Here is a 12,414-nt window from a genome sequence, read left to right as displayed (position 1 = left end):
GCTGATCGGTGTATGGCTTGCTGTTATAGTTTCAGGTTGCATTTCTTGATGCAGCAGTTGACTGTTTTACGTGGCAGTGGTTTTTCAAAGCACTACTGAGTCAGTGTGGCTATGTCCTTCACGATAGCTAGACAGTTTCTAAAACAATACCCCCTGAGGGCTTGATGGTCACGCAGTTTCAAAAGCGGTTTCTGCCCCTGGCATATACAGTGTATCACAAAAGTGAGTACACCCCTCACATTTCTGCAAATATTTCATTATATCTTTTCATGGGACAACGCTATAGACATGAAACTTGGATATAACTTAGAGTAGTCAGTGTACAACTTGTATAGCAGTGTAGATTTACTGTCTTCTGAAAATAACTCAACACACAGCCATTAATGTCTAAATAGCTGGCAACATAAGTGAGTACACCCCACAGTGAACATGTCCAAATTGTGCCCAAATGTGTCGTTGTCCCTCCCTGGTGTCATGTGTCAAGGTCCCAGGTGTAAATGGGGAGCAGGGCTGTTAAATTTGGTGTTTTGGGTACAATTCTCTCATACTGGCCACTGGATATTCAACATGGCACCTCATGGCAAAGAACTCTCTGAGGATGTGAGAAATAGAATTGTTGCTCTCCACAAAGATGGCCTGGGCTATAAGAAGATTGCTAACACCCTGAAACTGAGCTACAGCATGGTGGCCAAGGTCATACAGCGGTTTTCCAGGACAGGTTCCACTCGGAACAGGCTTCGCCAGGGTCGACCAAAGAAGTTGAGTCCACGTGTTCGGCGTCATATCCAGAGGTTGGCTTTAAAAAATAGACACATGAGTGCTGCCAGCATTGCTGCAGAGGTTGAAGACGTGGGAGGTCAGCCTGTCAGTGCTCAGACCATACGCCGCACACTGCATCAACTCGGTCTGCATGGTCGTCATCCCAGAAGGAAGCTGACGCACAAGAAAGCCCGCAAACAATTTGCTGAAGACAAGCAGTCCAAGAACATGGATTACTGGAATGCCCTGTGGTCTGACGAGACCAAGATAAACTTGTTTGGCTCAGATGGTGTCCAGCATGTGTGGCGGCGCCCTGGTGAGAAGTACCAAGACAACTGTATCTTGCCTACAGTCAAGCATGGTGGTGGTAGCATCATGGTCTTGGGCTGCATGAGTGTTGCTGGCACTGGGGAGCTGCAGTTCATTGAGGGAAACATGAATTCCAACATGTACTGTGACATTCTGAAACAGAGCATGATCCCCTCCCTTCGAAAACTGGGCCTCATGGCAGTTTTCCAACAGGATAACGACCCCAAACACAACCTCCAAGATGACAACTGCCTTGCTGAGGAAGCTGAAGGTAAAGGTGATGGACTAAACCCAATTGAGCACCTGTGGCGCATCCTCAAGTGGAAGGTGGAGGAGTTCAAGGTGTCTAACATCCACCAGCTCCGTGATGTCATCATGGAGGAGTGGAAGAGGATTCCAGTAGCAACCTGTGCAGCTCTGGTGAATTCCATGCCCAGGAGGGTTAAGGCAGTGCTGGATAATAATGGTGGTCACACAAAATATTGACACTTTGGGCACAATTTGGACATGTTCACTGTGGGGTGTACTCACTTATGTTGCCAGCTATTTAGACATTAATGGCTGTGTGTTGAGTTATTTTCAGAAGACAGTAAATCTACACTGCTATACAAGTTGTACACTGACTACTCTAAGTTATATCCAAGTTTCATGTCTATAGTGTTGTCCCATGAAAAGATATAATGAAATATTTGCAGAAATGTGAGGGGTGTACTCACTTTTGTGATACACTGTACACAGTCGAGTCACATTATTATGACCACTTCTTACTTTTGACAGCTGAAGCGTGTAGCTCATGAAGGAAGTCATGTTTCATAAGCTGACTTGGTGGGTGTATAAGGTGTGTGATAAGCTGTTTGCACACATATCCCTCGTTGCTGTTATGGGTAAAAGTACTATGGGTAAAATTATCTTCCCTTGGACGGATGGGATCTTCCAGCAAGACAATGTGACATGTCACACGGCTAGAAATGTCCGACAGTGGTTGGAAGAGCATGACCAAGATTTCCAAGTACTACCCTGACCCCCTAATTCCCCAGACTTGAACTCAATTGAGCATCTGTGGAACCACCTTGATCATCATGTTTGCTCTATGGATTCTCCCCCACTCACCCTCCAGCAGCTGTGGGATGCACTGCAGTCAGCATGGCTCCAGATACCTGTGACAACCTACCAGGACCTTATTAAGTCACTCCCAGCCCGAATAGCTGCTGTCCGTGCTGCACATGGTGGTTACTCTGGATATTAGCTGGTGGTCATAATAATGTGACTCAACTGTGTATAATACAATTGATTGTCAGTTAACAACAGTTTTTAGTTTTTATTGCACTTTTAAAAAGTGTCCCAACCTTTCTGGAAAATGTTTTTTTGTATTAATTCAGTGTTATTTAATGTTATGCACATCCTGTATATTGACAATGTTTTAGTCTTGGTCCTTTGGCCAGTAGAACTTAATGAGGTTACAAAAGGCTTAAGGTTACTTACAACTGACCTCAAATTATTAACTTTTATATATATTTACATCTGAGATTCCGTTTAAAACTTGCTCTTTACTTTTAACCTTAAAAGCTTCCCAACCTTAACTGAGCCATCCATTAAAAAGCTGTAATAGATGAATCAATATTGGTAATCCAAGAACCCAAAAGCTACAGAAACTTCACTTTAGCTACACACAGATCTCACATTTATTAGAAAAGGAACCGACGTACAGTAGTGTTCAAAAAAATAGCAGTCCAACACCATTAACCTGATAAATCACTGTTTTTAGTAGAAATGCTATTTCTACATAGCAAAAAATTGACTTGAAAGTGTAGTAGAGTAATGAAAACAAAACAAACCCAACAATTAGGACATGCATCCCACTCATTCTGAGTAATCGAAGCATTGATTGAAAGGGGGTTGTTCAAAATAATAGCAGTGAGGAGTTCAATTGGTGAAGTCATTCATTCTGCAGAAGAACGGGTGTCAATTTTGGCCCTTATTTAATGTAGGAGGGTGGCAAATGTTTCACAGGTTGGTCATAGCGCATTTCCTTCTGATATACTGGGTAAAATTAGTTGTTCCAGACATTGTTCTGATAAACAGCGTACTTTGATTAAAAAGTCGATTGTAGAGAGAAAAAACATACAGAGAAGTGCAGCAAATTACAGCCTGCTCAGCTAAAATGATCTCAAATGCCTTGAAGTGACAACCAAAAACCTGAAAGATACAGAAGGAAGCTTGGAAGTACTGTTCAATTGGATCGAAGATTAGCCAAAATAGCAAATACTCAGTCAATGATCACCTCCAGAAAGATCAAGGAACATCTAAATTTACCAGTGAGTACAGAAGATGATTAAATTAAGCCAATTTACCAGCAAGAACTCCTTGCAAAGTCCCGTTGTTAAGAAAAAGACGTTTCCTGAATGGGTTAACATTTGCCAAGGAACACACTGACTGGTCCAAAGAGGAATGGCTGAACATTTTGTGGACTGGTGAAAGCAAAATTGTTCTATTTGGGTCTAGTGGCCGTAGACAGTATGTCAGACGACCCCCGAGCACTGAATTTAAGCCAAAGTTCACTGTGAAGACAGTAAAGCACGGTGGTACAAAATTATGATATGGGGATGTTTATCATACCATGGTGTTACGTCTATTTATCGCATACGAGGGATCATGGATCAGTTAAAATATATCAGAATACTTGCCCTATGTTGAAGAAGAAATGTCCTTAAAATGGGTGTTTCAACATGACAATGACCCAAAACATCTTGGTTACAGACAAACAATAATAGAGTGACCAGCCCAATCCCCTGACTTCAATCTCATAGAGAACTTGTGGGCTGACATCTGAAGTGCGTTTTTTTAAGGCAAAACCCAAAATTGCAGAAGAACTGTAGAATGTAGTTTAATCATCCTGGACTGGAATACCTGTTCAGAGGAGCCAGAAGTTGATTGACTCCATGCAACACAGATCTCGGAAACAATTGTTATGCCACTGAATATTAGTTCAGTAATTTAAAGTAAAGTGAAACATCAAACATTTTTTTCATGTTATAGAAAATTTTTTTGAGTTTTTAAGAAAAATGCTGGCACTGCTATTATTTTGAACAGCCTAATATTCATTTTTCTTAATTTTCTGTAAAGGATTGACACAAACTGACTAAATTTTGTTAATGTTTTGATTTAGAATTGAAAGTGTAGTATTTTCAGTGCATTTGCATTTATGGAAATAAAAGTTATTATAATGATTTTGTGCTTTATTCGCTTTTTTAAAATTACTGCTATTTTTTTGAACACCACTGTATATCATATTCATAAACAATAGTCTATATTTAGTTTTTTCACTCTCAAGTACCTCAAAGCAGACAATCATAACACTTTTAACACAAATATTTTATTTCACGGTGGGTCTAGTTCCATTCACAATCATTGGGCATATCATAAACACACCCTAGACCGGGCATCACAGGGCTTTGGCATTCTCCCCTTCCAAAAAAAAAGAAAAAAGAAAAAGTAAATGAATATTAGCCAGTCATGTCTGTGAAGATGCTCATCTGGCCAATATCATCACTGAGATTTAAACCTGGATGTCAGCAGTGATGGTGGGTTAGCATAACAGAACACTGCACCATCCAGCGAGCAACTCATTGCTCGATCCTTTGGCCTTCTTGTGTACCTAGCACCGCTTTCAATGTCAGGAGCTGGAGCAGCTTAATGGCTCACGTATTGTGTTGCAGATATCCTGCCTAATACATCTCCAACACTTCTCCAAGCTCAGGTTACATTTGGTTTATTCTGAGGAAGAACACATTAAGGGTAACCCAAGCTTTTCTAGTAGAAAGATATCACACTTTAGTACGTTAAATACTGAAGCTAAAGGCAGTGGAACCTCAAAGCTCAATGTGCTGAAATGCTGGGAATTAATCATAGCTGTTCATTACACTTAAATACTACACCAAGTTTGTCAAACAGGTTAAAGAACTGTATAGCGTGAGCATATTTAATCACATAGTATTTAGAATGAAATCAGAATTTTTAGGACTGTCTCTTGAATAATGTAGTGTCATTATGGCATGAATATGTGGATCATTTATTGTTTTTTATTGGCTTAGACCAGGTTTTAAACTCTGGGGAAGAAAGACAATTGCAGCTTTATAATGCCCGATTTAATTAGTCAGCAACAGAGTTTTTACCACCCTTGGTAAAGATGGGTAAAACTATCTGAAAGGTGTGCCAAAACAAAGCTCTTTTTTTTTTTTTTTTTTTTTACATCTAAGCACAAGTGCTTGGGTATGTTAGAAATTTTTCAAAATTTGACTAGAAAATTATGGTCAGACGAGACAACAACCTCAACCATATCTCAAACAACCTGGGATATGCAGAAAAAAATTATTGAATTGTACTGTGCACCGCATCGTGGAAGCTTGTGACAGCATTTCTCCAGAGATTCTCATGCTGGTTCATAACGATTGGATCCAGCGCCTTCAGCTCTGTGTTCAGCACTAGGGACAACACACTGAACACGTCAAATAGCTGTGCATCACAGGGGATGTTCCCGGTTGTTGTTGTAAATTCCTGTGTTGATAACTTTTGAACCACAAGAGATATTGCAAAATTAGATTGTGGCAATCCATTTCTGGGAAAATTCTGGTCTTCCTTGATATGCTACATGACCACCTTCCCATTGGAAAAAGATAGGCCCCCTCACCCATTACTTGCTGGAGTATTCAGATATGCCATTTTCCCTTTCGTTTCTGAAATAAAAGAGTGACTTGCGACTTTTGACTCACCCTGTATATGACAAATAAAAGCCTTCCTTTTTTATTTACCCACTAAAGAGATGACACCAGGGTGCACTGTAGGACAATCTACCTTACAGTGTACTAGTTAAAAGTTTCAGGTACTGTCCTGGTACCAGGTACTAGAAGACTTCTGTTGTGAAGTCCATATATCGCCAAGTCAGCAGTTTTGCCAGTAATGTACTGTAGCTGGGTGATCCTAATGTTGTGGCTCTTCGGAGAACATTGTACACAAGGGCATAGTTGAGCTAAAACAGGAAAAGGCCTTTCCCAAAGCATTGCCACAAAGCTAAAACAGCATAATTCCTTAGAAGGCGATTTGTTCTGCAGAAAAAAAAACTGTCCTCAACATGTCTACATAGAAAAAAAAATTATAGTTGACCATGTCATATGACAATCTGACCCCAGGTTGGACTTCTGTTAATGAAGCTAATTCACTTTAAGGTTCAATGTGATGTGTGTCACGAGATGCTTCACAGCTCAACACAGTTGTAAGGAGTGGCTATTTGTTTTTTTAAGTTTATTATCTGCATTATTCTGGTCAGGGTCACAGCATGTCCAGTTTCACCGGGAACCATATGAGGGTCATTCCTGGGATTGAGTGCCTTTTGGACCTTAAAACATTTTGAAAATGAAACATTTATTACATGTTTTATTATAAAAAGTACATGTTATACTTTTCCAAACTAATATTGATCAAGCTCAAGCACATAAACTGTAGGTTTTATTAAAACATTTTATGCAGTCTCTGACCCAGAATGTCCACCCTGTTACGGACAAATGCATAACTGTTGTGTTTCTGTCTTTCAGCTGCACTTAAGGCCATTCGGTAAATGATGCACACATAATATCATTATTTCTGTTATTATTATAACCAAACTGAATAATAAGCTATATAAATTACACATGCACCTCATATACAGTGACGTCCACCCTGTTACGTATTAGGTTGTAACAGGGTGGACCATAACAGGGTGGACATTCTGACATAAAATTAACCATTAGCTAGCGAGTGAGCAAAACCATGCTAGCATAAAAGTGAACTCAGACAAAGAATTCTCTCCTTTTTAGTATGATTATTTTTTAAATGATCAAATCGTATTGCTTTTTCTCATATATCCCATAACAGGGTGGACATGTTATGGTTGACCATTTAAGACTTTTAGGATAAAATGTGGAAAAAACAACATTAAAATGAGGAGTTAGCCACTTATCTTCCACAGTTGTTTTCCCTCCAAAAAGATGAAATAACAGGGTGGAGAGCAACTTGAGGGATGTGTGAAAAACCCTTATAATCAGCAATAAAATGAAACTCATAGAGAAAAAAACATGCAAGGTTTAGAAAGACTTAAGCAAACCTTTTAAACAGTATTCAAAGACAAAATTCAAAGAGATATTTTCATGATTAAACCTCATATATCCATCGTTAAATCAGAATGTACAGCACTGGGGACATGGGAAAACCTCTGGTATCTAAGAGATAAAAATAGTATGTATACAGTCATTTTATTCTGGGGGGGGGGGGGACATTGTGTTTAGTATTTGACAGTGTTAATTATTTCAGTAAGATGTTTAGAAATTGTATTGTTTAAAATGTACTTAATAAATACAATGAGCAGTACTGGGGACACAAAAGGCACCGAATTGTAGAAATGACCCATGATGCATCAGTACAGCAAAGTTTTAATAAAAGATAAAGCCAAACTGAGCACACAAATGTATTTTACTCTTTTGATGAGTGATAAAATATAAGATAATTAAAGTTAAAATAAACAATAATGCCAAAGTGAAAAATATAAAAATATTTAACATAGATCAGCTTGTAAATCATACGTGGAGAATGCGCTAATTACCCAATACAAGACAATCAAATTTTTTTGAGGTAAAAGACAAAAAAAAGACCAAATACAACGAAGTGCGTTTTATTTATGAATGGTTTTAGTACGGAAATTTTGTAATATTTGTAAATTGTAAAGTTTTACTACTTTTTTAAGTACTCTTTACCATTTTTCTGATGTTTTATAAGTACAATCTCTGTTCTCAACAGCTCAGTGAAGAACTATACTGTACATTACCATTCAAATTTTAGAGCATTTAGATTTTATATTCTAAATAAAAAAACATGCCAAGGATAAAGTGATGACAATATATCTGGTTTATTATTCACACATAAACTGACAATTTCTTTAACACTTGCAAATATATTTTCTTTGCATAATTTAAGGCACAGATAATACAAAATCCTTGCTCAGAACCAGTGTATGGATAAATGAGGTGTACTGGCATTGGTTTTATTCACATTAGGCATAACAAAAAGAAAACAAATTCAACAGAGACATTTAACAACAAATCTATTCACTAAAAAGTCACTTACAGGGTGTAACAGCCTCTAAAATGTTAATTTAATTTCAGTAAAATGAGGAATATTTAGATAATTTTCAGTAGCTAAAAATGGTTATCCTGAATCAATAATCCCTGAGTCTAAATTTGTGCGATATGCAAGTACAATTTTTTTTAAATGTAATTTTTAGGCTTTATCACAGCTTTAAACTGGTCAGGGTCATGGGTTGGTCCGACTTTCCCGGAATTACTGGGTGCAATGCCAATAATGTCTGTATGTAGACTCCCAACCTGTTGATAACACTACTTGGGAGTCGATCCCTAGCCAGCGTAATTTACCGCTGTGCAACCCGAGTGCCCTTTTAACACAATAATCCTCTCTAAAAAACTAAGTTTTAAAACATTTCTTTTTTAAAGCATCTTCATTTAAGCCAATTTTGATATCAACCAGGAGAGAAAACATTTAGTATTTACCAGTGAATGAATAGCCCCCTTGTATTTAAATGTGGAACTAATAGTGGCTTTTGCTTCACTGCATTTGGTCCCATTACTTGACTATCAGCAGAAACACCTGCCTTTAACTTTTCCAGCTGCCTACATGAGCACACTAGTAATATGAAACTATGAAAAAATAAAAATTATTGTTAGAATTTGTATTTAAATTTTTTACAAAATCTGAATGTATCTAAAATCAACATTATAACTAGAGCCTACGTTACAATTAAAAGGCAGGTATTTACGAGGTTATCTTTAACATTATGCGCCAAATTTTTATTTTTTTAATCACGCAGCCTTCACAATGTAATTTGTTAGGTTGAACCCTTTTACACATCAAAAAACCTGACATACAATACAGCATAACAAATAAAGGATTTGGGCAAAATGAATGTTTTTTAAATAATTCAGCATTACAAAACTGTACCATTTTCTTTACAGAAGTACTTTTGTAATTGAATTCTTAGCATACATGGATAGTAAGAGAAGCTTTATTTTACAATTCATTCTATTTTTGTAGGAAATAAGTTTAACCTTGATTTTAATTCTGTCATTCTTTTATGACCTGAATGTTCCTGCTTCCAGAGAGAAAGAAGTGTATTTGACATATTGTACAATATCAGGTTATTACATGGTAAAATACACAAGCCCACTACTGCTGAGATCCAGGGTTTAATCAGTCGGTCAGGCATCTACACAGACATGACTGGTTATGTGTGTGTGTGCGTGTGTATGGGGGGGGGGGGGGGGGGGGGGGGGGGGGGGGTAGCCTAGTCAACTTGTCTTTGAATGTAGCTATCAATTTCAAAGCAAACGTTGGGAAAAAAAAAAAAAAAAAAAAAAAAAAAAAAGTAAATGTTATTGAAGGCCACTATGAAAAGATTAAACTCGTTAAAACATACTGTCGAACCGCTGACTAAACTTTCATGTTTTATCTCCTAAAACCCACTAATAACACTCACTCAGGCATCTTAACCTGGTGTAAGCTTTTGTTTATGCATGGAATTACCCACTTATTAACTGTGAAGATGACCAAGTCCACCTGTACAGCATTTCCTTTCTAAGCTGCTATCACACACACACACCTCTACCTCGGTTAATTACCAGTAATTTCCTAACCTTGCTTTGAGTCGTGTTGTGTTTTATCGCCATTATAAGCTCTGTATTTAGAGCCCCTTGCTTTGAGCTTAGGGGTTAAATTGGGTAGCAATTGTATGATACATTTGCTTAATGATTACAGCATTTTGTGCTTTGATGGTGTGCTTTGCTGTGTGGCATCATTTACTAATTATCCTGTGCTGCCACTTGTGCTAATGTGTTAACTACAGATGGAACTATGTAAATATTGAGCTGTGTGCTCTGGGTTTTTCTCCATTCATGGACTAACTGAATAAAGAGTCGAATTGGCCAATATGACGTGACATGTTAGGCCTTTTCCGATTTCTTTTTATCTGTCAGTTTGATTTCATTACTTGCATCAATGGCAAGCTTTCTATTTCTATATATTCTACCATTAGGGGTTTTGTCATTTTTGTTTTTTATATTAGACATGCTAGTTTCAATTTTATTACATACAGTAGTCTGAGACCACTAGTGAACATGCTTCTATTTTGCACTTGAGAAACTGTCAGTTACTTCATAATAGGTCAGATTTCCTTGAGTCTTATTATTTTCATTAAATCACATGCTCAGATGACTTTGTGCATGTGGATTTGATTTTCTCATCAGAAGCTCTTTTAATATACGTGCAGCCTTTATTCACCTCTTATAAATTTGGTTAATGAACACTAGAAAATTCTGATTTAACTTTATACAGTTTTCAAAGATTCAAGCTGGTTATACGATTTGTAATGACAAATGTGGAAAAAAGCAAAACAAAAGCAACTTTTACTAGTAGGCTCAGACTTTGAGCTCCCACTGTCTGGCTTCTCTATGAAAAGTTATGGCCAGCGTTTTTCTACATTAATCACATTCAGTTTGATGAAACTGAGTTAGGATCATCTAAGGGCAAGTCAAATGTCACAGGGATGAAACAAATTAGATGTTGCATGTCAGCTGAAGGCTGTATGTCCTGTATTAATTTAAATGAATATATCAGTATAGACAGTATACACATAGTATGAGTGCCTTGAACCTCTGGTTAAATATACCTGCTTTGGAACATTTTAAAAATTTAAATATCCAAATAAGTTACTAAGTTGATTTATGAACCACTGGGCTTTAAATTATGCTGCAGCACACTCAATGCACAAAAGCTAATTTCACTGACCAGCAACTTTCAAAGCAAACTGTAAGCAAATAATTTACACCTGTCAAAGTAAAATAGTACAAAAACAAAATGGAAAAAAAATGCAAAACCTTGTATAACAGTAAATCTCTTTCCCTGTTTCTTTCAAGTCCAGTAGTACCACTAATCTAGTACCAACAGCAGTCAAGATACAGCATCAGATATTAAAATAACAAAAAATAACTTTATACCAGTTCAGCAGAAAATATCATGCAGAGTAGCATGAAGTGGTACAGGTACCTTTAAAGGTCACTGACAATTGCAATCAGTTAAAAGGCTTTCAAGATATGCTCAGAAGTTCTGCTGGCGCCACTTTTTGGCCTCAATGGCATCGAGAATGGGTTGCCGTTTAGCCTGGTAGCGCTGGTGGATCTCCTCAATCTCCTGCTCCATTTGAGGATCCAGGGAGGCCAAGCGTCTCTTCAGCTCCTCCACATTCCAGGAACGCATCTGGATTGATAAAACAATGTGAGGTTAGACACTGCTCACTAATGCCAAGTTCACACTGCACGACTTTCCAAGTCGTCAGGTCGCTGTACAGTTCACACTACACAACTGGAACTGTCACGAAAACAAACGCGAGAAGTGACGAGGGGTTTAATGATACCACGTCCAAAAATGCACGTCAACGAGTAGCGAGCGATCAGAGCAAGTAGGAAAAATAAATGAATGAGTGAATTGGGCTACGTGACCAGCAGGGATTGGATTGTCTGTTCTGTAGTGAGTTGGAGGTTAATAAATAATTTTTGTAATGCAGTGTTGGTATTTATGCTTTGATGGTGTGACTGTGTGTATCATTTACTAATTATCCTGTGCTGCCGCTTGTGCTAATGTGTTAACTACAGGTGGAACTATGTGAATACTGAGCTGTGTGCAGTAGCCCAACATTCAAACTCTGGGTTTTTCTCCATTCAAGGACTTTATCTGAATAAAGAGTCGAATTTGCCAAGATGACATGATATGTTAGGCCTTTTCAGTTTTCTTTTTATCTGTGTCAGCTTGATTCCATTACTTGCATCAATGGCAAGCATTCTTTTTCTATACATTCAGGGATTGTCTGTTCTGTAGTGAGTTGGAGGTTAATAAATAATTTTTGTAATGCAGCGTTGGTATTATGGTTTGGCGTGGACGATAAGTTCACAAATATTGTAAAGCTTGTGTGTGTGCCGATGTATTCTGATAGAAACTATATTATCCCCCTCACCGCACTCACTGCCAGTCCTAACCAACTGATCCAGATGTTTAACATGCTAGATATCTCTCTTCAGTCGGCAAGAGCTCGGCGAGCCGCTTGGATCGAGTCGTTAAGCAGTTCATACATGGCGATCGAGAGCCGAGTTTCGATTGCCAAGCTGCCTCCGAGCCAGCAAATCTAGCGACAACCAATCGTGTAGTGTGAACTAGGCATAACATGAGAATAAAGTAAAAGTTCATGCACTAGTAAGT

General features: G+C 38.0%; 1 protein-coding gene across 2 annotated transcripts in view; it reads right to left on the bottom strand.

Moving 5' to 3' along the window:
• Window positions 1–10,998: 10,998 nt before the first annotated feature.
• LOC134316367 (serine/threonine-protein kinase 4-like) overlaps window positions 10,999–12,414 on the bottom strand; it is a 48,051-nt gene continuing 46,635 nt past the window's right edge. For both annotated transcript variants that reach the window (XM_062996726.1, XM_062996725.1), the window contains one exon: window positions 10,999–11,418. In XM_062996726.1, coding sequence (XP_062852796.1) covers window positions 11,260–11,418 — 159 coding nt within the window. In that variant the 3' untranslated portion in view covers window positions 10,999–11,259. The remainder of the gene's footprint in view (window positions 11,419–12,414) is intronic.

Source organism: Trichomycterus rosablanca, chromosome 6 (genome assembly GCF_030014385.1).
Source record: "Trichomycterus rosablanca isolate fTriRos1 chromosome 6, fTriRos1.hap1, whole genome shotgun sequence".
Classification (NCBI taxonomy): Eukaryota; Metazoa; Chordata; class Actinopteri; order Siluriformes; family Trichomycteridae; genus Trichomycterus; species Trichomycterus rosablanca.
This window is presented reverse-complemented; position numbering and strand designations above follow the sequence as displayed.